Source organism: Carettochelys insculpta, chromosome 3, assembly GCF_033958435.1.
Source record: "Carettochelys insculpta isolate YL-2023 chromosome 3, ASM3395843v1, whole genome shotgun sequence".
In the NCBI taxonomy this organism is placed as follows: domain Eukaryota; kingdom Metazoa; phylum Chordata; order Testudines; family Carettochelyidae; genus Carettochelys; species Carettochelys insculpta.
This window is the reverse complement of record NC_134139.1, coordinates 87,996,459-88,023,193: the sequence shown is the minus strand read 5'-3', so window position 1 is coordinate 88,023,193 and position 26,735 is coordinate 87,996,459. Positions and strand designations below refer to the sequence as shown.

Sequence of the window (26,735 nt, the reverse complement as noted above, 5' to 3'; positions counted from 1 at the left end):
GTCGGACCGGCCACCGATGCCCCTTCTGGTGGCGCCGGATCTGCTGACGCAAGCCCAGGGGTCCATAGTGCATCTGCACCCCTGAGGCCTGTGACTAGAAGTGTGGTTAATCCATGGCTCAGCTCCCTAGAGAGCACATGTACGGAGGACGTGCAGCAGGTCCTAGAAAGTAGCAGGAGGACTTCCACCAGGAACACCTACAAGCAGAAATGGACTCGCTTCACTGCATGGTGTTCTACCAAACAGCTAGCCCCCCTTTCGGTGCCTATACCTGTAATATTAGAGTATTTACTGGACCTCAAGAGAGGAGGACTCTCACTATCCTCGTTAAAAGTCCACCTTGCTGCCTTTTCGGCATTCAGACATGAAGAGGAAGGGCACACAGTGTTCGCCCATCCCATGGTTACCAGGTTCCTCAAAGGGTTGGTAAACCTATACCCCCCTCGGACACCGCTTCCACCTTCGTGGAACTTGGACCTGGCGCTTAATGCGCTAACGGGACCACCGTTTGAGCCTTTGGCCACGGTTTCCCTCCGCTTCCTTACGATAAAAACGACCTTTCTTCTCGCAATCATGTCAGCTCGCAGGGTGAGTGAGCTTGTGGCAGTTATGGCAATGCCACCCTGCACTGTTTTTTCCAAGGAGGCGGTAACCATACGGCTGCATCCAGCCTTTGTTCCTAAAGTTTCTTCTGAGTTTTATATTAACGAACCTGTCGTTTTACCCTCGTTTTATCCAAAGCCTCATAACTCTAACAAAGAGGCGCGCCTACACCTCCTGGACGTGAGGAGGGCGCTAGCCTTCTATATAGACAGGACCAAGTCCTTCCGGAAAACGGATAGACTCCTAGTCTCTATCACTCCCACATCGAAAGGAGAAGGTCTCTCTTTGCAGAGAATCTCAAAGCACATCTTATCGTGCATAAAAATGTGCTACGAACTCAAAAAGACTCCTTTACTGGCCACGCCCAGGGCTCATTCCACTAGGGCGGTGGCGGCTTCAACAGCCTTTTTCAAGGGTGTTGCCCTAAAAGACATTTGCAGAGCGGCGACCTGGTCATCCTATGACACCTTCGCCAAACATTACGCCCTTCACAGGGTATTCCAAGAGGATACCCATCTCTCGACAGCGGTCCTCTCGGGGACAAGCTGCACATAATCCGATTACCCACCTCCTATCTTGGGTTACTGCTGGGTAGTCACCTAACGTGGAGCACCCACGGGGACACTCGAAGAAGAAAGAGAGGTTACTCACCGTAGTAACGGTGGTTCTTCGAGATGTGTCCCCGTGGGTGCTCCACTACCCGCCCATCCTCCCCGCTTCGGATCTCTGTTTAGTGTTTTGCAGGAGCATCCGAGGCGGTTGGTCAAGGAACTGGCGGGGACCGGATCGCGCACGTGGCCAGGAGCGCGCAAGGGAGCGGCGCGCACCGGCGTATGCGCGGTCCGGCAGAAACTGCTTGGAAGATCTGATCTGCGGCGCCGGGCGAGCCCGACATCTAATGTGGAGCACCCACGGGGACACATCTCGAAGAACCACCGTTACTACGGTGGGTAACCTTTCTTTCTTCGTGGCCATTGCTGCCTGTAGGAGAGAGGCTTTCAGTCTTGTCACAGTCTTGCATCTTTTTCTGGATTGCATTCTGTGGGCATGCTGTGGCCTCGCTATTTTGGTGCATTCTACACGAGCTCAAGCTTTTTCCACTGCCTTCCTGGATCATGTTCCTCTCCTGGAAGCACGTGGAGCTGTGACATAGTTCTCTGTACACACTTTCACATCGCATTGCTATTGTCTAGATGGGATGCAGCCCTGGGGGCTGCTGTCCTTGAGCCATCCATGTGTTGGCTCAGACCCCTCTTCCTGGGTATGGCATGTGAATTACCCAACTTCAATAGATATGAGCAAGCACTCGAAAAAAATCCGTTACTCACCATTGTTACCGTTCACAATATTTCTCATATCTGATATCTACCCTCCTCCTTAACTGTAAGAGTATCTGGCAAGAAGGAGCTGAGGGCCGGTTGGGTTACCAGAGTCATATAGGGCTCCACACAGCACCACTCCAGGGGGCTCTGCAGCCAGCATGGTGGGTAACAGTTTGGGTAAAACTTCCATGCACACCTGACTTAAATATAAGAAGTGTGTCTCTAAGAACAACAGTTACAAAGGTAACTGTTTTTTCCCTCCTGTCAGCAGGTACTGGAGGTAGTTGAGAGGTGTCTGACAGCCTGTGCTAGCCACACCTTGTCCAGCTTGCTGCCCAATCATAACCCTTCATGACTACAGACAAGTGCTTCACCTTGGTTCTGCACTCTTCTGTGCTGTCTTCTATTTTTGCGTGTGTTTGGTCAGTACCAAGTAGCTTTCCTTGATTCCGTGGCAATCTAGGTTGGCTATTAGGAAATAAGTATTCCACCAGGAGGTGGTGAAGCTCTGGAATGTTACCCAGAGAGGTGGTGGAATCTCCATCCCTAGAGATTTTTAAGTTCCGGCTTGACAAAGCCCTGGCTGGGACGATTTAGTTGGGGTTGATCCTGCTTTAGGCTGGGGGCTGGACTCAATGACCTAATGAGGTCCCTTCCAGCCCTAGAATTCTGAGTCTATGATCTGGTGAAGAGCTATGGGGTTCAGTGTTCCCTGTATGCTGTGTACCTGCACCTGCTCAGGAGAGATTCAAATGCCACCCAGCTGATTAGAAGAGCCCCCATAGCTAGGTTTTCCTTTCTACTGGTGGCACACATTCGCGTGCACCTCAGTGTGCACAAATTTATTATGCAGGTGGATGGAAAAGGTTAGAGGGAGCATTTGTGTGGTGGTCTCAGCTGCCTGCAGCCAACACCACCTGAGACTTCTCTGACCCACCTCGGGCAAGGCAGAGCAACTTCACAAGTATGGCGCTAAATCTAAGCTGTGCTCTGTCGATGAGGCTGCTCTTCATAGGCTCTTCAGAAACTGAATGTGCCTTGCTCATTCTCAGTCTCCCAACCCTTGCAGAGGGTTTGAGACTCAGCATTCCTGTTGTGACTCCAACACGGACGCCATCAAGAGAGCCAAAACGTGGGACGAGTGCCCAAAAACAGAGAACTTCATCCAGCCCAAGGGGTAAGAAGAATCTCAGGGCCCCACCCGCCTCTAAAATAGGTCCCTGGTTTCCTGGGAAGAGAAGCGGGGCTTATATCTAGTGCTCCTTCTGCCTGGTTTGACTCAGAACTCCAGGAATGAACTCTAGGTGAGGAGAGTGGGAGCTGAAGGGGAGACAGCTGGAGGGCTCCAGGCTCTGAATGAAACGAGTTTCAAAAGAGTGCCTCGACAACCACTGGGCAGCAATGCTAGTCAATGAGGGCCAAAATCCCCCAAAGTGCTCATTTAACTTTTTTTACTTGTGGGATGTGGTATGGAACAGGGACAAACAGCTGAAGAGATCAGTCTTCTGCGACAAAGTTTCAGCTTCAGCTTTAGGCTCTGGCATTTTTCCCATGCCTTGCTCATAGGCTTCCCCCCCCACCCCCCAAGCTTTGAAGCTTGTGCAAAACAGTTGTGTCCACAATGCAGACCCACCATAAGCAGGTGCTAGAGGACAACCTTGTAAATCCTCGCCTGAGCTGGCAATCCCAGGAACCCGTCATCTGAAGATGTGATGAGAGAAGAAAGGAAAGGGCCCTATGAGGGTAAACGCAAAAATAGGTGTGTATCTATAAGGCTTTTAGAGCAAACGTTTCTTCTCTACCATGAAGCTCATATTCAAAGATGGGAGCTGGGTTTTTGTGGGTTTTTTTGTTTGAAGCCACAATTTAAATTTCCTCTACAAAGCTTGTTCATGATTGGTGCTAGCCAAGAGTCTGTTGCCTAGCAACCCTAAATATTTTGTTCTTACGCCATCCTAATAAATGTGTTGTGCTAAAAAAATGTTGCATACGCCACCCTAAATCAAGGTAATAAGGCACAAGATAAGACAGGATACCTCTTAAAGTATCTTAGTAAGGATATAGGTGATGAATGATATGAATGTGATTTTTGTTGTTAACTCTTTAACTCTTTATTTTTTGTTTTTTTTGGTGGCAAACAATTTACCTTCTACCTGACTTTCTGCCCCTCCCAAGAAGAATCTATTCTAGGAAAACTGGTGAGGTCAAATAACAATTCTCCAAGGTTCATGAGTGAGCCTAAACTTGATTTCAAATTTAACTTTAAAAAAAAAAAAAAAAAAAAAAAGCTGTCACTACATGGCTTAATAATTTATCAAGTCCACTCCTTGACTTATGGTCAAATATTTTATTGCTACTTAAGCAGCTGTGCTGCCAGCAAAATATATTGCAGTGTTGGGAAGAGAAACCAGGTTACTCTTCAGTTGCCATATGTAAGTATGCCAACCTTGGATGACATTCTAGAGCATATTGGGGAATTTGACTTGTTCCAGAAGCGAGCCTTTTCTGTCTTATGCCTTGTGTCTGTGACCTTTCCCCCTGTTTACGTGGGTGTTGTCTTCCTGGGGTTCACCCCTGAACACCGCTGTCTCAGTCCCGGTGTCGCTGAGCTGAGCAGCAGATGCGGCTGGAGTCTGGAAGAGGAGCTGAATTACACAGTTCCAGAGCAGGGGAGGCATGGAGCGTCTTTGCCTAGTCAGTGCAGGAGATACGACGTGGACTGGAACAGAACTGACTTCAGCTGCACCGATCCCTTAGAAAATGTCACTGGTTACGGTAACAGGAGCAGCATCCCGCTCGCTCCCTGTCAAGATGGCTGGGTTTATGATGCTTCTGGATCATCCATCGTGACTGAGGTAAAAATATTCTCCTCTTCCTCCCTACCCCTGGGACTACCAACTAGCTGAGGGCAAACAAGGATTCCATTTAATCTTCTTACAATGGAATATATTGACTACTAGAGCCTGTTCAATTGCATAACAGGTCTTTCATTTCCTGCTCTGAAGTGCTGTTCCAGGTTTGCTCTGCTGGTAGGCTCTTGCTTTTAACCAGGCTGCTACTTCTACTTCACAAATGAGTAAATGGATGCTTGGTGTGAGTTGAACTCCATCTTAAGCACAGCTTTTAATTGCATGAGTAGTCGTGTGGACGAGTGTGTGTCTATGCAGTTCATGTCCTGTGGAAACCAGGAATAAAATACACAGCACCACACGTACAATTCAGTTCCACATAGGTGGACTCCTAAACCCACCCAGAGCTCATTGTAGGGTCATGGCCTAAATCTTACGGCATTTGAGGAACACAAATTAAGATCTAATCTTGATGGATGTGAAATGGCTTTTGATTTGATTAGGTTGGATTAAAGATGAGACTAAATGGCTATGTATAGGAAAAAGAATGCACAGTATTGCTAAAAAAGGTACCATTTGTTGGTCAACTACATTGGAAATAAATCACAGAAAATAATCCGTAGATATATAGTTTGTTGAAAATGTAAGCAAATACTGGACAATAACCATGACTTCCAAGGGATATTTTAAAATCTTATTAGTTCCCAGATACTAAACTTAACTTCACAGAAGTAATTGTAGAAAAAACCTGAATGAACAGGATTAAACTACTTTAACTACATTAAGCTAAAATGTTTTGTACTATTGCAACAGCCAGTGTGAATAGTTGACAGTTGTAAAAGCTGAAGATTGTTAAAACTAGTTATGCCCCATAAAATTAAAGGACACTTGAATTTTCCTAAAACTACAAATATATGCTATGTAGTTCTGTAGAAAAAGTGTCTCCTTTGGCTATATTGATGATGATGAGAGATGGGTGACAAAGGAATTGAAAAAACAAATCCCTTCAGACAATTGGAAGGGCATGATGTTGAGCACTGAGCTCTTATAATACCAGTGAGAAATTGATTAGCTATCTCGGCAGACACACTTTGTAATAGACACACAATTCATAGAAAAAACAGACAAAGGAACACCATTACTCTAGAGAATATTTTTTGCATCTTCTGGCGTTGTTCTAAATTTAGTCTTCCCGTCATTAGAGAATGGATCATAGTTTCATGGCTCTGTCTCCCAAATCCCTTTATGGGTTAATTTTAAGTTTTGTGGTGTCATCTACCATGGGGTGTCTGGGTGCCTTCCAGGCAAATAAATTAGAACAGTGATGTCCCTAGTGGACTTTGAGGTCTTTCGTCTTTCTTGCTTACAGACAGTTCGGTTTGTGGGTCTTACTGGCTGTTTTTGTCATGTGGAGATGGGTGACTGTGTAAATGCCTTTCTGGCTTTTGTTCACAAGCTTTATCAAAGAGGAGATCCTGCTGGAATGCTATTGACAAAGTCTTTTCACTGGCTTTTCTCCACCACAAACCCCCATGTATTTGTGATGTGTATGGTACCAGGGACACGCAACTGCCTTGGCTTTTCTTAGATGGAGCTGTGGATTCTAATGTAATTGGGATCCAATCTGTCTGTGACTGTTAACACCAATCTTAAGGCTTTGAACTAACAGCAGAAGCTGCCTGGGTATCAATGGAAGGACTGGAGCACGTGTGTAGATGTTACAGGCATGTTAAATTGTGGAGGAGACAGGTACTTGAGTTTGGCCTGTGTATTGTTTCCCCCTACAGTGTTGTGTACAGCAATAAAGCCTATAGAAAAGAAATGGGTGGATCATTGTGGCCAGGTCCTTCTCTGGGAGACAGAGGGTGGAGTGCCCTTATGAGCTGGAAGTAGGAGGCTGCTTTGGTCACACATCTGATCATAGCTGCAGAGCGATAATTCAAATGGAACAGTGAGGCTTTGTGTTGCCTTAACCATCAAATGGGTTGGAGAAGAGGTCTTGGAGGGTTCTTGGGACATTTCATCCTTCCAAGTGACCCTGGTTTTGGTCTTTTCCAGGCTGAGTTTGAGCCAGCTGTTCTTCACTGATCTCATCAGTATTTTGACCTCTTGGCAGTATGATAGTGCTCGAGTAAGTGGAAAATGAGACAGTAGCATTGTTGGCATATTGCTAAGGCTCCACAGCCATCTAAGTGGCCTCATAGATGGAGGAATTGTGGAGTCCCATGGGTCAGGGTCCTTGAGGAAGAATTGTTACCCATCACCACTGTGAGCTGCACCGGAGGGGAATAATTGAAGCTATTGTGACACTGTTGCATCTATCCCATGACCTCAGGTGGAGAGGCGGACATGTAGTCACTGCTGTCAGGGAATTGTCCAACTTTACTGAAATTGAACAGGCAGAATTTCAGAGTCGTCATGGGTGAAAGCAATATATCCTACTGCACTCAGACTCCAGTCTAGAAATCTGAGATTTGTGGGTATCTTGTGCCGCTTGACTGCAGTAGGACTCTGCAGGGGTCAGTAGGTGGGAAGAGGATATGTAACAACAAAGACAAGTGCCACCTGTTGAAGTGCAGTTGATAAGGATGAATCAACTAAAAGAAGAATAGAATGAACCATTAGAAAGAGAAGCATTGTTACTTGCATTAGACTGATGCGTGAGCTACTTGAAGCAAACTAGGTCTATTAGGATAAAATGTCTTAAAAATGCATCCTGTGTAGCAGCAAGAGGTATGTATGACAGTGAGAGGGAGGAAAATGTTTTAGTTACAAACTTCCTTCCCTCAATTTTTCAGGAAATACCCTAATTGTGGAACCCGTGGTTTCTGACAGTGTCATCTTGAGTTTAAAGAAATTATCCTCGTGAATGACTCACTAATTTACTGACAATTTTCAGAAGGATGACATGAAGGTTTCCATTTTCTACATGTAATATACAGAGACTTGGTTTGTGTAAGGTTTTGATTTGTGATATTTGCTAGCAAAAGCAATGCTAGTCACGTTTTACAGCCACGGCAAACTTTTAACCACTGTATGTCAGTTTAGCTTACACATTGAATTGCTTTTAAGCTGACCACAATGAGCGTGCTGAGCCAGAGAACTGTTTCGTATGCCTCAGAATCATCCTCATGTCACGTTTCAGTCCAAATCTAGCACTTATTGTCTCTGATGCTTTCCTTCCCTAGGATTTCTCATTGTCACCTGGGTGCCTCTGCCTGCTTCCTCCCGTCCTGCTTTTCTTTCCTTCTCCCCTTACGTATGCTTCCTGCTTTTGCTGCTCCCCTCATGTCTGGGTTCAGGGTCTCAGTGGGGCTTGGCTCCTCTTCCTGCCTCTTTCCATGATGCTTCCTTCAGAAGTGACCGTGTGTGGTCCCTCCTCTGGAGCAGGCACCAGCCAGCTCAATTGCTTCTGCTGATTTCAGTGAGCAATAATGCTGTTGTACATTCCTGTTGGTTGGGCATGTGGTCCAGGGACCCCATTCCAAGCCATGCTGCCCTGGCTGTTTGCCATGCTCCTTTTCCTAACTACAAACTCCAAGGGCCAGGTAGAAGCAGTTCATGGAGGAGGTCCTTTTATTTAATGATCTGCTCAGCCATTTTTTAGTAACCAGTTTGTGCCATTCTCATCTGACAGCCAACATGGTTAATTTGTAGCCGCTTACACTTTTGGTACAACGTAAGCCCATGCTGGATTCAGTGGTGTATCCACACTGAACACACTGCCTAACCATGTTGACGTGGGTGCATTTTAAGAAAATCTGATTCACTTTCCCATAGCATGCTGCAGGCAACGGATCACGCAGAAAACCTGCACAAAGAGCAGCACCCTATGGGATCGGTCTGATCATACCAACTGGCTCAGGCTGCGGTGGTGATTCAGGGCAGTGTAGACTTCCGGGTTGGGTTGCAGCCTGAACTCTGGGACTTGCTATCTTGCAGAGTCCTAAAGCTCCAGGCCAAGCCTAGAAGTCTGTGCTTCAGTAAAACAGCCCCATAACTGGAGCTCCTGGAGCCTGAGTCAGCCGGCAGCCGTGCAGAGGGCTGGAAGGAAAAGGGACAGCCAAAACTGTTACATGTGCGTGACCATGAGGGTCCTGTCTCAGTGGCAAAATAACAGGAAGACAATTCCATGCCAGTCTAGACCTATATCCAGGGTGAAAGTGGGTAACTGCCACAGTTTCCAACAAAGTTGACTCCATTGTATGTAGACGCAGACCATGGTACACAAACATGGTTTCATGTTTCTTAAAAACTCATGGTGTCAACAAGGTCTAAAATTGGAAATCGGTGCTCAATGCCCTATAACAATTCAATACTAAGATGTACAGAGGCGAACTTGCTGAAGGCCAGTGTATTGGAAATAACAGGTGCATCGAGGGCAATATTGTGTTTTTTATGGAACACCCTCTCCCATTAACATATGTGCAGTAAATTAGAAGTCATAGTATGAAGCATTATGAAATTTTCTTAGTAAAAGTTATTTAGGGGATCTTGGCAGATGAAATTTAGCCCCAAACATCTGCATGTCTTAAAACAATCTCAAAAGCTTTCCATTATTGTATTTTAAAACATTTAACCTATTCTCTTGTAGCAATTGTAACCCAAACATTGTGGCATTGGCCTGGTACATACATGCTCAAAGAGGAAATTGCCTGTAAGCTGGCTCTAAGGAAAAGTGCAGTGATATGGATCCCAGTATTCCAAATGACATGAGTGAGTGGTCTGTGTTAAGCCTTTTAGCATGCCTAGTGTGAAGTCACTGGGCATTGCAGGCGTTTGGCTTTTCTGAAAATTGGGCCACTTATTCAGGCAGCCAGATTTGGCTTTTGGTATGTAAAGTTTAAGTCAATTTGGAACATTTTTGCCCCAAAATCTCTGGTGTTGAACTCAACTGTGCCCTTTGTTGCTTCACTTTTCCTTACAGAGATAATTTCTGAACCTTTTACCTTTGTTTTGGCTATAATCTGCAACAGTTTTAATTTACAATATTTGTATTGTGTCCCTTGCAGCAGCTGAAGGACAAGGGGAAAATAAGTCCAGTGAGCCAGGGTTTAAAAAAGTGACCCTTTATCCTGAATGACTTAATGACACCTTTTACAGATCTTTCATTTTCAAAGTGAGTGCTGAGGTCTATATGAAAATTGGGACCCTTTGGAGGCATCTGAAGTTGGGACTCCAAAAGCAAAAACACCAAAATCAATCCCTTTTGGAAATCTTGACTGAATTAGGAGCATCCGTTACTTTGATTAAATTTGTTGAGCTTGCATTGAATAATTTTGGGGAGCCTGTCAAAACGTTTCTGGAACACTATAAATCTGCATTGTAAAAGGTCTCCACAGGTAGAATAGTTCTTAGACCACTAGGACTGGAAGGGACTTCGAGAGGTCATCAAGTCCTGCCCTAATGACAGGACCAAGTACTGTCTAAACCATCTCTGATAGACATCTATCTAACCTCTGCATAAATATCTCCAGAGATGGAGATTCCACAACCTCCCTTGGCAATTTATTCCACTGTTTGACCACCCTGACAGTTAGGAACTTTCCCTAATATCCAACCTAAACCTCCCTTGCTGCAGTTTAAGCCCATTGCCTCTTGTATCCTCAGAGGCCAAAAAGAACAAGTTTTCTCCCTCCTCCTTATGACACCTTTTGGATACCTGAAAACCGCAATCATGTCTCCCCTCAATCTTCTCTTTTCCAAACTAAACAAGCCTAATTCTTTCAGTCTTTCTTCATCGGTCACTTTCTCTAGACTTTAACCATTCTTGTCGCTCTCTTCTGGACCCTCTCCAATTTCTCCACATCCTTCCTGAACTACGGTGCCCAGAACTGGACACAATACTCCAGCTGAGGCCTAACCAGTGCAGAGTAGAGTGGAAGAATGACGACTTGTGTCTTGTTCATGACACACCTGTTAGTGCATCCCAGAATCATGTTTGCTTTTTTTGCAACAGCATCACACTGTTGACCCACATTTAGCTTGTGGTCCACTATAACCCCTAGATCCCTTTCTTCTGTACTCATTCTTAGACAGTCTCTCCCCATTCTGAATGTGTGAAACTGATTGTTCCTTCCCAAGTGGAGCACTTTGCATTTGTCCTTATTAATCTTCATCCTGTTTACCTCAAACCATTTCTCCCATTTATCCAGATCATTTTGAATTATGACCCTATCTTCCAAAGCAGTTGCAATCCCTCCCAGCTTGGTATCATCTGCAAACTTAAGCGTGCTTTCTATGCCAATATCTAAATCATTGATGATCATTCTTACTTTTAGACTTTAGATAAAGTGACAAAAACACTGTTCAAAATCCTGTACTTGTTGTCAATCATTGTTATGGGACCTTTAGACTTTGCTCCCAGATTACCTCTGTATTTGTTTAGTCATTTGAAGTGGTCCAGTGCCCTAATGTGAGTGCAGAGTCAGCTCTTTAGCTGTGTGTGAATTTTTCTGTCAGTTTGAATGTGTAGTTGGTTCCACAGAAATGTGCATTCTAATCTTTTCCATCCATGTGGGGAATAAAGTTTTATGTGCACTGAGGCATGAGTGAGTGTGTACTGCCAGAAGATTCAAAGACCCTTTCCATGGGTGCACTGCTAACCAGCTGGATGGGATCTGAATCTCTCTGGAGTGGCCGCACAAGCACACAGCTTACAGGGAACATTGGCCACAGGTTGTAAAGATAATGCTGTGGGAGCCCATGTTTTGTTCCATGGTCATCCCCGCAAAGAGAAGAACCATCAGCCCAGGAGCTGAAGATATCTTCTTGTGTGCTTTAAAAATAGATACCTTTAATTAACCTGATTTTAGCAGGAAGGAGAGAGATACAGCCAGTTTTAATTATCTTCATCTCCCACCCCCTCTAAAGTTTTAGAAACACTTTCTAAAAAAATGCACAGAACCAAAGGATGAGTCGCAAATAATCTAACAGGGTTGACTTTGAATAGGGGCCACCTGGTTTTGGCTCTCCAGTGCCCTTCCAATTTCTGTGTTCATGCACAGCAAGCTCTAAGCTCCCCTCTTCTTGTGCTTCTTACTGTTAAGTTCAAACTGTTTCTGCTCTGAGCTTGTGGTGGTATTTTAAGGTAGCTGTTCTCAAACTGTGGCCCAGCAGAGCACAGCTTGTGCTTCACAGGAAACTGAAAGGCCCTGTAGTGTTGGTTGCTTTTTATAGGCATCTGTAATCTTCATTGCAAAGAGAATTCTAGGCCCCTGAGAGACCAGCCAGAGCTACTGCTATATGGGAGGAATAGCAGGAATCACTGCTGGGACTGTAGCTTCTGGCCCCCAGTGGAAGCTGCTAAAGGTCCCAGAGTTGCCCACATGACAGTGTCAAAGGATGTTCAAGTCTGTAGTGAAGTAAATTGCCTTTTGCAAGAGTCCTGATGCTGGCTGGAGGTTTTGGGTGGTAATCTAATACTGGACAAAGGGTATGTGTGTGTGGGGTGTTCTTTAAATCCCATATCTCCCTAAAGCAGATGAGATTAGAGGATTGGGTAATAAAGGAAACATCAGAGGAATTATCCAAGGCCCTGGGCTTGTATTCCTATTCATCAAACTACCTCTGGGGCTTTTAATGAAAGCTCAGCCCTGGAATAGAATGCTGCTGCAAGAAAGCTAACATGGTATCCACCAGTTCTTCCTCGAGTGTCCCCGTGGGTGCTCCACGATAGGTGTCGGGCTCGCCCCGGCGCCGCAGGTCGGATCTTTTCAGCGGTTTCTGCTGGACCGCGCATGCGCCGGCGCGCGCCGCTCCCTTGCATGCTCCCGGCCGCGTGCGCGATCCTGTCCCCGCCAGGTCCTCTTTAACTGCCATCGGCTGCAGACGGAATCCGCTCAGGCTACGGCCAGAATTAGCATATTTAATGTTTTTAAAGTGTTTAGAGCTTGTTTTTCAGTCTTTAGCTTAACTTAGCTTGTTGTTGTTTTCAAAACAAAACAAAAAAAAAAGGAGAGAGTAAAAGTAAAGTTTTACAGCCTTAGTAGCGAGCGGAGCAGCGGAGGCCTGGGGACGTAAGGCCATTAGGCCTCCTGCCGCGGCAGGCTGAGTCCGAGAGGGGAGCGGGCACAGAGAAGGTGCTAAGTACCCTATTAACAACTCAAAGACTCACCACAATGTCCTCTTCAGGATTCAAAGTGTGAGTCATGCTGCAAAGCGATGCCGGCCTCCAATGGGCACAGAAATGCTCCTTCTGCGCAAAGCTCACAGCCAGAGCAAGGAAGGACAGAGAGATACGGCTGAAAATGCTGCTCCTTGACAAGGCCCTCCAGCCAGACGCGCCGGAGCGGCCTCAGCAGGAGGGACCCGCAGGGGCCCATAAAAGGAAAGCTGCTTCCCTAACCCCATCAGCGCAAAAATGGAGGAAGCTTTCACCAACCCAATCCCTGCCAGCAGCCACAGTGAGCGGGACGCATGGAGCGCATAGCCCCCAGCCGCAGTCACAGCTGAGCGGCAGCGGCACGGAGACGCATGTGGCAGAGGCTGAGCCTCCGATAATCAAACAGCCGCCTCGCCCCGTGGGCAGGGCGGTGGCCAGGCCAGCACCGGAACCGGTGGCACCGCAGCTAGCGGCACCGACCCCCGGGGAACCGGCGGTGCAGAGCTCGCAGGCACACGGCCTGCAGGCACCGGGGGAGACCACCTGTGTGGCACTGCAGCGGAGCGTGCCGAGCATGGCGCAGACAGCAGGGCCGAGATCCCCGACACGGAAAGGGGCGGAGCCAGCCCCACAGGGGAGGGGAAAGGCAGCACAGAAAACCCGGCACCGCAGCCCTTCTCCAGACAGGGCTGCAGGGCCACTCGCTCTAAGCCCTCCACTTATGCTGCAGACTCCAATGAGGTGGCAGGGGTCACCTCCAGTATACCCTGAGCCCTCATCCCTGTTCCTACAGCCAGCATCACCATGGCTCGGACCACCATTGCCCTTCCTGGGCTTTGAACCCCTGGAGTACTGCCACAAATCAGTCTCTCCATTATCTCAATCACCCAGACGATCTCGCTCCCCCAGACGCAGGGGGTATGCGCCTCCAGAGTGGTCCAGGTCTCCATCTCCGGAACAGTGCCCGTGTTGCCGTGGTCGCCCCTATCATGCGGGGCATAGACACCATAGGCATACTCCCAGGGACAGATCCCCCCAGACGGTTCAATATCCCCGAGAGCAATCGCGGACGGGGACGGAAACGCAGATATCTCAGGGGGAGTTGATTCTGGAACCCCGAGATTTTCCCTCGCAAGTATCTAGCGAGAGGATGTATCACCGTCAACAGGACCCAGAGGGGTCCAGAGAGGCTTACCCTAGCGGTTCCTCGCTATCTTCCCCCGACGAGGCCACGGCCCCAGGGGACGTCCATCCTCCAGACTGTCTCAAACAGTTGCAAGAGCTGTTTAAAAGGGTGGCCTTCACTCAAGGCATCCAAACAGCAGAGGTGCAGGAGAAACACCATAAGCTCCTTAAAAACCTGAGACCTCCGGCCTCTTCCAAAATAGCTATTCCGCTGATGAAGCAATCATGGAGTCCACCACCACAATATGGCAGACCCCTGCGTCCACTCCGCCTATAAACAAGAGAGCGGATAAGAAGTACTTCGTCCCAACGAAGGGCATGGAGTTCCTGTTCAGCCACCCGCAACCAAATTCTCTGGTGGTGGAATCATCTCAACAGAGGTCAAACTTCTCAGTACAAGACAGGGGGAACGGACAAGATGCCAAGAAACTAGAGTTGTTCGGCAGAAAGGTCTACTCCCCCTCTACCCTACTCTTGAGAGTGGCGAATTACGCAGTGTATCTAGCGAACCATAATTTCGACAGCTACTCCAGGCTGACTTCCCTCATGGACTCGCTTCCAGAGGACAAGAAGCCGCTGCTCAAGGCCATCGTGCAGGAAGACTACACAGCCTCAGGGACAGGAGTTCAGATCGCCCTAGTCGCAGCAGATACGGCAGCACGCTCAGCAGCTACAGCAGTGGTCATGAGCAGGGAGTCCTGGCTCCAGACATCGGGTATCCCGAGGGATCTGCAGGCAAAGATCGTTGATCTCCCCTTTGACACGCAGAAGCTGTTTGCAGTATCAACCACAGCGTCCCCAGTACCACAGGGGCTACAAGCAAGGGCGACATCAACAGCACCAACAGTACAGAACTCCCAGGCGACATTCTCAACAGAGCCGTGCGTCCTCGGGGCAGGGCCAAAGGCCACAAGTTTGACACACAGATCGAGGGCTGCACTATCACTACCATCACGCAATGTCATCTGAAGCTACTGATCCACCATCGCCTCCGACCATTCTACGACCAGTGGCAAAAGATCACCACAGACAAATGGGTACTGGAGATCATAGCCATGGGTTACGCGATTCCCTTCCAGTCGCTTCCACCACCACGACCTCCACCCAGACCCCACCTAAAGGACACCTCCCACGAAGCGAGACTCAAGCAGGAGGTAGGCCATCTTATGCTTATAGGGGCAGTGGAAAGAGTGCCGGAGCAACTCCGAGGGAAAGGGTTCTACTCCAGATACTTCCTCACAGAGAAAAAGACAGGAGGCTGGAGGCCCAGCCTAGATCTTCGAGGCCTCAACCGGTACTTGCACAAGCAACGCTTTCGGGTGATCAGTCACCTCTATACTCTACGGCACTGGATGATGAAGATTGGTTCTCAGCCCTCGACTTACAAGACGCGTATTCCCACATAACTATTCACCTGGCTCACAGGCGTTTTCTCCGGGTTATGGTAGGCAAAGAACATTTTTCAGTACAAGGTTCTGCCGTTCGGCCTCTCCTCGTCCCCCAGAGTCTTCACCAAGACCTTGGCAGTGGTGTCAGCCTACCTGCACAGACGGGGGTGTTTATATTCCCATATCTGGAAAAAAAAAAAAAAGACTGGCTACTGAAAGGGGCCTCGAAGGAAGAGGTACTTCGCATGATACGCGTCACAGCAGACACGTTCTCTTTGCTGGGCCTGGTCATCAATTTGGCAAAATCAAAGATAGACCCCGCACAGGACGTAGAGTTCATAGGGGCACGTATGAATTCCATCACAGCAAGGGTTTATCTACCAGATGCCCGCTTTCGCACCATTGGTTCCCTCATGCAAGTCATCACCTTCAGCTCTACGCTGCCGGTTCTGACGTGCTTACAGCTGCTGGGCCACATGGCAGCAGCAACGTTTGTGGTACAGAATGCCCGATTGCATAGGCGCAGCATGCAGCACTGGCTGGCGAGTGTCTACAAACCAGCAGCACGCACTGTCCACAGGGTGGTGTCGCCCACGACAGAGGTGCGCAGATCCCTGCAATGGTGGGTGAACCCCAAGAACATACTAACGGGTGCCTTTCACCAACCACAAATATCTGTTTTTCTTACTACCGACACCTCCCACATAGGGTGGGGAGCACACATGGGCGAAAAGGTGATGCAAAGACTGTGGTCCTCCATGGAACAGTCACTGCACATAAATATACTGCAGCTCAGAGCAGCGTTCAATGCCTGCAAACACTTTTGAGACCATATACAAGGCAAGTAGTCGGGATCAGTACAGACAATACCTCCACCATGTTTTATATAAATCGGCAAGGAGGAGCTCGATCCCATGCCTTATGTGCGGAAGCAGTCCGATTTGTGGAACTGGTGCATTGCCAACAATATAACCTTGAAAGCCTTGTATTTACCAGGCGCTCACAATGTGAAGGCAGACCAGCTGAGCAGGCGCTTCGCACTCACACACGAGTGGCAGATCCGTCCCGATCTGCTACAACCGATTTTTCACGCATGGGGATTTCCCCAGATAGACCTGTTTGCCACTCAACACAACAAGAAGTGCCCGCAATACTGCTCCAGGGCAGGACTGGGATGGGGGTCCCTGGGGGACGCATTTGCAATCTCGTGGAGGGGTCCCCTGCTCTACGCCTTTACTCCCACAGTGCTTATCCAGAAAGTCTTGCAGAAAGCCAGGAGAGAGAGAGCCCGAATGATCCTGATAGTCCCAATGTGGGATCGACAGCAATGGTTCCCCCTACTCCTGCGCATGTCGGACTGTCCACCGATGCCCCTCCCGGTGGCGCCGGATCTGCTCATGCAAGCCCAGGGGTCCATAGTGCATCCACACCCCCGAGGCCTGCGACTACAAGCATGGTTAATCCATGGCTCAGCTCCCTAGAGACCACGTGTACAGAGGGAGTGCAACAAGTCCCAGAAAGTAGCAGGAGGACTTCCACCAGGAAGCCCTATAAGCAAAAATGGACTCGATTCACTGCATGGTGTTCTACCAAGCAATTAGCCCCCCTTGCTGCGCATATACCTGTAATACTAGAGTATTTACTGGACCTCAAGAGAGGCACACTCTCCCTATCCTCGTTGAAGGTCCACCTTGCCGCTATATCGGCTTTCAGACATGAAGAGGAAGGGCACACAGTGTTTGCCCATCCCATGGTTACCAGGTTCCTCAAACGGCTGGTAAACCTATACCCTCCTCGGAAACCGCTTCCACCTTCGTGGAGTTTGGACCTGGTGCTTAATGTGCTAATGGGACCACCGTTTGAACCCTTAGCCACGGTTTCCCTCCGTCTCCTTACAATAAAGACGACCTTCCTTCTTGCAATCACGTCAGCTCGCAGGGTGAGCGAGCTTGCGGCAGTTATTGCAACACCACCTTGCACAGTAATTTCCAAGGAGCTGGTAACCTTACGGCTGCATCCAGCCTTTGTTCCCAAAGTTTCTTCAGAGTTACATATTAACGAACCTATAGTTTTACCCTCGTTTATCCAAAGCCTCATAACTCCAACAAAGAGGCGTGCCTACACCTCCTGGACGTGAGGAGGGCACTGGCTTTCTATATAGACAGGACTAAGTCCTTCCGGAAAACAGAGACTCCTAGTCTGTCTCGCTCCCAAATCAAAAGGAGAAGGTCTCTCTTCGCAGAGAATCTCAAAGCACATTGTATCCTGCATAAAAATGTGCTACGAACTTAGACTCCTTTACTGGCCCCGCCTAGGGCTCTCTCCACTAGGGCGGTGGCGGCATCAACAGCCTTTTTCAAGGGCATTGCGCTAAAAGACATTTGCAGAGCGGTGACCTGGTCATCCTATGACACCTTCGCCAAGCATTATGCCCTTCACAGGGTATTCCAGGAGGATACCCGTCTCTCGACAGCGGTCCTCTCGGGGACAAGCTGCACATAAACCGATTACCCACCTCCTATCTTGGGTTACTGCTGGGTAGTCACCTATCGTGGAGCACCCACGGGGACACTCGAGGAAGAAAGAGAAGTTACTCACCGTAGTAACGATGGTTCTTTGAGATGTGTCCCCGTGGGTGTGCCACCACCTGCCCATCCTCCCAGCTTTGGATCTCTGTTTAGTATTTTTCAGGAGCATCCGAGGCGGTTGGTCAAGGAACTGGCGGGGACTGGATCGCGCACGCGGCCAGGAGCGGCGCGCGCCGGCGCATGCGCGGTCCGGCAGAAACTGCTGAAAAGATCCGACCTGCGGCGCCGGGGTGAGCCCGACACCTATCGTGGAGCACCCACGGGGACACATCTCAAAGAACCATCGTTACTACGGTGAGTAACTTCTCTCTTCTAGTTGTAAGGAGTGAATATGTTCACTGAGATTTCCTTTAACTCTAATGTTCCTCTTCAGTTTAACCTGGTGTGTGAAGACTCCTGGAAGGTGGATCTCTTTCAGTCCTGTGTAAATGCTGGCTTTTTTGCTGGATCTGTATATGTTGGCTACATAGCAGACAGGTAGGTGTGGGATATTAATACATGACTATCTCGAATTAATGTGTAGCAGTTAACCAAATTTAGAGGCAAATAAATCCATCCGACAGCATGCTCATGCTCCTGTCAATGAATGAACTCTCCTAACTCTGTCTAGGGAAAAACATATCAGACTCTGATATTTCTATGGGTTTTTCAGCTGTAGACACCTTTTATACAAAACTATTGATAACAATGATATGTAAACATCCGGTTTCCTTCTAGACTGGGTTTGTTTATCAAGAAATAATACAAGCTGAGATTGCTAAATGGATACAATATCAGTGCAAATATGAGACAAAAGTGATATTCATAAGTGTAGCACTTTGTTCAGAACATGTTTAGATCATTGAAATTAACAATATACCACTGGCTCTGGGTCCAGGAAGTGTCTGTTTATATAAAGCACTAGAACCATTTTTCCAGTCCATGGAAAAAGGTGTGCCTTCATTCTAACAATGTAATCCCCTCCACCCATCCCTCCATGCCCCCACATTTCTTTGATTTGCAAGCTCTACAGGCCTCCTCATGAAAACTCTGTGTGCGAAACTTCGATTCATGTTCATGGGAGAGCTAAACATGGATGGTTTGCAGAATTGGGGCCTTTGTCTGTAAATTAGTCATAGCTAATCTTTGCTTTATGCTGCAGTTTCCTTTATAATGCCTGGGTAATTATCTTCGTCATCAAGTCCCTTTCTTCCAAACCATGTAACATAGACAGGAAGAGGTACCTTTTGCCATCTATGTGTATTAATGTAGCTCTATTGCCCAGCTATTGTTTGGGATGCTCAGTTTGATCCAATCTGCTGAAAGCATTTATGGAATTGCAAAGCAATGGAGAAGTTAACCCAAATAGTAGGTGAGCATTAGGCCGCCATTATCATCCTATACTAGCAGGACCTGCTCCTTTGTGGCGGTTACCAATCCAGGAAGCTCATTGGAAGCTCCAGTCCTGAGGATCTGGCTGGGGCCAGAGGAAGCCTGGCAGTTCTAGCCCCAGGGACCTGGCTGAGGCTGGGGAAACCCTGGCAGCTGTGGGGCTGGGAGCCAGCAGCTGCAGTCATGGGGACCAGGCCAAGGGAACCCCAGCAGCCCCAGGGCTGGCAGTTGGTCAAGGGGCAGAACTCTGCTGGCAGTTCCAGCCCCTGGGATCCAGCTGGGGCCAGGGGAACCCCAGCAGCCCTGGGGCCTGATGCTGGCTGGGGCACAGAGAGTTGGTCAGGGTGCAGGACTCCATTGGCAGCTCCAGTCCCAGGGACGTAGTCAGGGCCAGGGGAACCCCACAACCCTGATACTGGGAGCCAGCAGGTGCATGGAGCTCTGCTGGCAGCTCCAGCCCTCCTGGGGACTCAGCCAGGCTGGGACGGACAGAAAAACACCCCTCGTTTTATAAGAGTACGGATATGTAGTTCTATAATATGACTGACTGTGGGCCTTTCCCTACAATAGATAAATGTATGTTTTCTAAATGCTACATTTACTTCTTTGTATGTGTCTGTTTTAATTTCATACGTGTAATTCTTCTCCCATGCAGGTTTGGCCGTAAACTTTGCCTTGTAGTGACTCTCCTCGTCAGTGCCGCCTCTGGCGTTTTTGTGGCCTTAGCACCAAGCTACCTCTGGATGGTGATCTTTCGCTTCCTGCAAGGACTGGTCAGCAAGGGTGGCTGGGTAGCAGGCTACATCATGAGTAAGACTGGTGCTTTCCTGGGAGTAATATTGGTAGTGGCAGATGGAGGGGAAGCTGGCAATTCATTGGACCAAATAGGAAACTAGAAAATAGCCCTTTGCTGCTGCTGCTGCTTGGACGTATATATTGTTTTCCCTCCTTCTTGTCCGTTTACCCTAGAGATTCGTTTCTTCCCTCACACCCCAGTGACTTTGGAAGATCAGAACGGTGACATCAAGTGAGGCAGTTCCCTTGAGATGCGGTCCTTTTTGTGCCAGAGCTCAGCATCCTGTTTCTCATGGTGTGAGAGAGGCAAGGGGGCAGCAGCTTGGTGTGGCCTCGCTATCGAGGGTCCCATGCTGTCTAAGCTGAGTGAAAGGAGGAGGTGGTGATAAAGGAGGACTGCAAAGAGACAAGCAGAGAAAACAACTTTGTGAAATCTTTATGCATAAAGGAGCAGCAAAGGGCAAGCTCAGGCTTTACATCTCAACAAGAACTGAAGTGCATTAGATCCGTTCCGAGAAAGACAGAAGTTCCTTCAGTGCTCTTAGCTATTGCGTGATCATTTTGAATGGAAGATATACACCAGTGTGGGAAGGCAATAAGGAAGTCACATGGAGGGCCAGATTAGCCCATCCCTGGGTCCTGGGCCCCAGATTCTAGTAAGACGCCCGCTGCCCTCAAACAGTTATAAGGTAGCGGGGCTGGCCTTGCTATGGATCCATGGGACTGGCTTCTTGTCCTGATGCTTGTGGCACTGTGTGGCATGACAGGAGTGGTTGGGCCAAACCTGAGCAGTGCTGCAATGTCATGCACCAGGGTGAGGTGGAAGTGATGCTGGTGGGAGACAGGGATGAAAGTAGCTGAGGTGTCTTACCTGTACACAAGGCTGCTGGGCTCCTGGGCAAGTTGGAGGGCTCCAGCTTTGGGCCCCTGGAAGGGGTAGGCCATGGGCTGAAGGGGCAGGGTTGGGGACCAGCCTTCCCCAGCAAGCCCTTCAGTCCTGCCTGGCCTTTGCTACCTGTGGCTCCAGTCAGTGTCACAGCAGCAGTGATGGCAGCTGGGTTCTGTGGACCCTTTGAAATCATCAGGCCCCAGAGCAGCTTCTTCCCCTCCTCATCAGTGGTCCTGCCAGTCCAGGCCTGAAAGTGCTGCCAATGCAACACCTGAAAGTTGGTTATGCACCAGGCCAAAACAGTGGCCACTTTCTTACCAGTAGGCCATGCTGGTGGCCACTTTGACCTCTCATGGGAGAGTGTCTCCTGCCAGCATGATCAAGTGTAGACATTGCTTAGGGGGGATATTTTCTTCCCATGCCCTGAGTGAGATAAATAAGATTGACCTAGGCAGTAGCGCAGACCTGCCCAGTGACCATTTTTCAGCTTTTACACCAATCTGCACTAGTTAAAATAATCTTCTGTCCATATCTGGGCTCTTGGCATATGTCTAGTTTGACTTTGTGCCAAGGCCTGCCCAAATACTGAGAATATCACACTGACTGTCAGGCTATGCTGATCTGGCATTAGGTTTTGTTTTGATAATATGGTCTTAAGCACTGTCAGGGTCCCTTCCCACTCCACACTTCGAGTGCAGAAAGAGGGCCACACAGAGACTGAAAAACACCTTGTCTGTAAACATACTTTATTTTAAAACTTCCCATGGTCACAGATCCCCTGGACTCTGGAGGGTAGCTGCCAGGCCCCACCCCAGTCCTTGGAGGCCCCTTTTAATGCAGGCAGGCATACTGAGGAATGCCCTCTGTAGAGAAATTCCAGCCCTTTGCTCCCCTCGAGAGAGGGCTTGAGAACAAAAACCAGCTGTAATCTGATAGCTGTATGGCCAAATAGCATGTTCGCAGACAGACCCTTCTGAGGACGCAGGATCAGATCAGTTGCTTACAGACAGAGATTTGTTCACAAAACAAGAGAAAAGTTAAATCATGGGGTGGCACGCCAAGAAACGTATTTCCCTTGGATTCATCTTAAAAGTTACAGGGGGAAAACCGAGCAGCCAAGTCCAAGCAAACTTAAAATACAACACAACCTGATTGCGATTACTGATACATTTCCCTTGTACTTACACCTCTATGGCTGATTTTGCAATGGTCAGGATGCTTCTGCTGCTTCATTCCAATTGCCTGGGAGACATTTCCCTCTCTGTCTTTCTCTCTGCTGTTCACAGAGATAAGAGCCCTAGGAACTGCAATTGTTCTCAGTTTAAACAGAATTACCTAACTCCCATTGGCTCACCTCGGATTCAGGTTATCTCAGGAAGGTTAACCCCTTCCCTGCACACATTCATGACAAGGACCTTGGGCGACTTTATGTTTAAAGTTGCCATTGAGGATTCCTTTGGTGTTGCAAAATTTGGGTTTTGTGTTTAAAATAACAGTTCAAGTGCCCTGTGGGTGCTCCACCTTAGGTGTCAGGCTTGCCCTGGTGCTGCAGCTCAGAGATCCTAATAGCTGTTATCAGCTGGACCACTCATGTGTAGGCTCTGAGGTGCCGTTTCATGCTCTTTCTATCACGTACATGGTCTGGACTCAGCCAGTTCCTCTCAACCGCCAGTGGCTGCAAATGGAGCTTCTACCTTCTCCTCAGCATTGACCATTGTTCAGCTTATTTCTTTTCCTCCTGGTTCATTACCTGAGAGAGACTCTTTTAGTTGAAGTTTTAAGGTTTTAAACTTGAAGTTCTTAAGTTTAAGTAGTTAAACTTACCAAAGTTAACGACTGCTATCAGTTTAGCTTTGTTGACGACTTCTGTGGAGAAAACAGACTCCTTATCTAAGTGACTTATTTACATTTAAAAGCAACCATCATAATCATGCCTGGCACAGCTGGTTTTAAGAAGTGTGATACTTGCGGCAAGGCAATGCCCTCCTCCAATGGCCATTCCAAATGCATTCGCTGCCTAGAAGAAGGGCATGTTCCACAGAAGTGCCCATATTGTTCAAAGTTTACCGCACAGGCCCGGAGGGACAGGGAAATGCAGCTGCGTATGATCCTGTTTGACAAGGCCCTCCAGCCTTCTTCTCTTGAAAGAGCTGAGCCTTCCCAAGATAGCCAGCTCAAGCGCAGAGCACTCTTTTCTGTGCTCAGGTGTCCTAGCGCCTCCCTGACTCGATTGTTGCCTAGCTTACCAAGAGCAATGACAAGTGAGGCTGAAAGCACTGCTGAAATGGTCTCTGGTGTGTCTAAAAAGGCCAAGATCAAGAAAATGGTTCCACCAATGACACCGGTGCACAGAACAGAACCTAGTGGTAGATGGGTTTTGGACCATCCAAAGGCAGCACTAACTGCTTCCACTCCACCATGTTCGGTACCGATGGCCCTGAGTCCAGTGGCACCACAGGCCCAGGCACTGACGAAGGCACTATCTTTCCCGGCAACGATTGCCCCACAGTCTGCTAAGGACTTAATTAAAACTACAGATAAAGACCCTAAGCACACCAAGGCTTAGTCTAAGTCCAAGCACAGGCGCACTCCCAAGCCTTCACTGCACTGCTCGTTGTCTCCAGGATGGTACTCAATTTGTTCTTGCATCCCTCATCGTCTCGTCACAGACTGAGGTCACCTTCACCATTTTTAAAGCCATGATCTCCTCCCTTGTATGAGTTCGAATCAGAGGCATGGGGGTAGCTGCCCCTCCATATTGCCACCACCTCCCTCATCCAGGCACTCAGTCTTATTCTTCGCACAAGCATGGTTATAGGTACCATTCTCCATAATGATGCTACTCACCTGTGAGGCATCATCACCATCCTTGCTACACTAGATCCTGGGACTGAGACACATTGTTGTCGAGAATGAGATGTGCATGAGCAATGGGAGTCACCAGAAAGATGCTCCTTGGTGTCCTGGTCTCCCAGCCTGTCTCCAGTACCTCCACCACCATCAGAGCCTCAGCCTCCATATTTGCCTCCTCAGTCTGGGGAAGAGGAGGCCCATTTTTCTGACACTGACATCCCTCCTAGGCCATCATCGCGAACTAATCTATCTTCATCTTCACCTGGTGAGGCTGTTAGTCCTGGCAGTATGTCTCAGCTTGATGATCTCAGGGAGTTTCAGGACTTGTTCTGTAGAATGGCCAGTACCCAAGGTGTGAAACTGGCAGAAATCCAAGAGAGGAAGCAAGACCTGTTTAAAAAATCTGAGCCCTGACCCACCCCCACCAATTGCCTCAAAGATTGCTATCCCCTTGGGTGAGGCCATTGTGGCAGCAGCTGGCATCATATGGCAGACACCAGCCTTTGCTCCTGCTGCCAAAAAAAGGGTGGCTAAGAAGTACTTCATCCCTTCTACAGGTATGGCGTACTTATTCGCTCTCCCCCCCCACCCCCCGCAGCTGAACTCACTGGTGGTGGAGCCCTTTCACCAGAGAGCTAAAGTGCTGCAGTACAAGTCTACTGATAAGGACTCCTCTAAGAGTCTTGACCTTTTTGGCCAGAAGATTTTATTCTTCCTCCATGCTTCTGTTATGAATGGCCAGTTATGCAGCACATTTGTCGAATCACAATTTTGACAATTACTCCAAGCTAACATCACTAATGGAGTATATACCTGACTCTGAGAAGCCATTGCTGAAAGCTATCGTCCAGGAAGGCTATGCTACTTCCAGGATCAGTGTCCAGATTGCCTTCAATGTGGCTGGTACGGAGGCTTGATCTATGGCCATGGCTATAGTTATGAGGAGGGCATCTTGGCTTCAAACTTCAGGTGTTCCCAAAGAGCTGCAGGGCAAAATGGAGGATCTGCTCTTTGCCAAACAAAAACTTATTGCCAGATCTACAGATAAGGTGCTACGCTTCAGCAAGGACTCCCGTGCTATCCTCAGAACTCTGGGTATGTGCACACTACCATTTAGACTCAGACGATTCAGCCCGTACTCCCAACCGTTCCAGAGACAGTACCAATCAAGGCGATATGATCAGTCCAGGCCTCCTCAGAGACCACCAATGTGTAGGAACAACCAGCCTCACGGCCAACAGCAGCAGTAAATGAGGTAGCAAGTTTGATGGTGTCATCGAGAGCTGCATCCCCATCCAATGAGAGTGTCACATCTCCTTCCCCGAAGTTGTTTCAGCACCTCTTACAACCATACCTCAATCAATGGTCCAGAGTAGCAACAGACAGATTGGTGTTGAAAATAGCTCCTTCGGGTTATGTCATCCCTCTCTGATCTGTCCCACCCACCACCCCCCATACCCCATCCCTCTTCAGGGTCCCCCTCATGAGACTGTGCTTTGACAAGAGTTGGATGACCTCCTTGCCATAGGGGTGGTGGAACCAGTTGCAGGTGAGCTCAAAGGGAGAGGCTTCTATTCCTGATACTTCCTCATCCAAAAGAAACTATGGGGGTGTTGGGGACCCATTCTGGACCTTCTAAATGTGAACTGCCACCTCTGAAAGCAATGCTTCAAAATGGTGACGTTGGCCTCCATAATTCCTGCTCCAGATCATGGGGATTGGTTTGCGGTTCTTGACCTATAAGACTCCTCCTTTCGTATAACAATCCATCCCGCTCACAGGCGATTTCTACAGTTTGTAGTGGATGAGGAACATTTCCAATACCGGGTCCTGCCTTTCAGCCTTGACTTGGCTCCCAGGGTATTCTCCAAGGCCTTCCCGGTGGTTGTGATGCACCTTCGACAGCTAGACATCATCATCTTCCTGTACCTGACTGATTTGCCTTCTAAAAGGACTGTCTCAGACAGAAGTCAACACTATGATACAGGTTGCAAAGGCCACTTTTCTCTCTTTGGACCTCATAATAAACAAACAAATCAACCTTGGAGGCCCACTCAAAACATAATTTATCGGTGGGAGACTAGACTCTGTCACTGCTCATGCATACCTTCCACTCCAGCGTTATTGTGCTATTCCAGACATCATCCACATGGTCCCTACAAGCCCAAAGGTGCAGATTATAACTTGCTTGCAACTCACAGGTCACATGGCTGCCACTCATGTGGTTCAAAATGCACGCCTGCAGTTTTGATGCATCCAGCATTGGATAGCGAGTGTGTACAGACCCACAAATCACAAGCTTCACAAATGGGTTGTGGTGCCAAACAATAGCCTCTAGTCCTTGCAGTGGTGGGCGATGCCAGACAATCTACTAGCAGGCATCCTGTTTCATCAGCCACAGCCAACTGTGCTCGTAATGATGGACGCTTCCCTGCTGGGATAGGGAGCCCACTTCAACGGCCAGTCTGTACACCACAGTGACATCTCTTCATGTAAATCTATTGGAACTCAGAGTGGTGCGCAACGCTTGCAGACACTTTCTGCCATGCATTCATGGCATGCCTGTCAAGATACTCAAAGACAACATGGCTACGATGTATTACATCAATCGCCAAGGAGGAGCACACTGTCTCTCTGTGCAGAGGTGATTCACCTATGGAACTGGTGCACTCACAACAACGTAATGCTGGTAGTTTCGTACTTAACAGGTGTCAATACGGAAGCAGGTGCCTTGAGCAGACACTTCACACCAGACCATGAATGGGAGATCTGCCACAACATTCTTCTC

The 26,735-nt window shown here is 48.3% G+C and overlaps 1 protein-coding gene across 1 annotated transcript in view; it reads left to right on the top strand.

Moving 5' to 3' along the window:
* The first annotated feature begins 4,309 nt into the window (after nucleotides 1–4,309).
* Nucleotides 4,310–26,735, top strand: part of LOC142011217 (solute carrier family 22 member 2-like) — a 41,807-nt gene continuing 19,381 nt past the window's right edge. Inside the window, exons 1-3 of the mRNA XM_074990286.1 lie at nucleotides 4,310–4,780; nucleotides 18,413–18,516; nucleotides 20,066–20,220. Of these exons, the coding sequence (XP_074846387.1) occupies nucleotides 4,364–4,780; nucleotides 18,413–18,516; nucleotides 20,066–20,220 (676 nt within the window). The 5' untranslated portion in view covers nucleotides 4,310–4,363. The remainder of the gene's footprint in view (nucleotides 4,781–18,412; nucleotides 18,517–20,065; nucleotides 20,221–26,735) is intronic.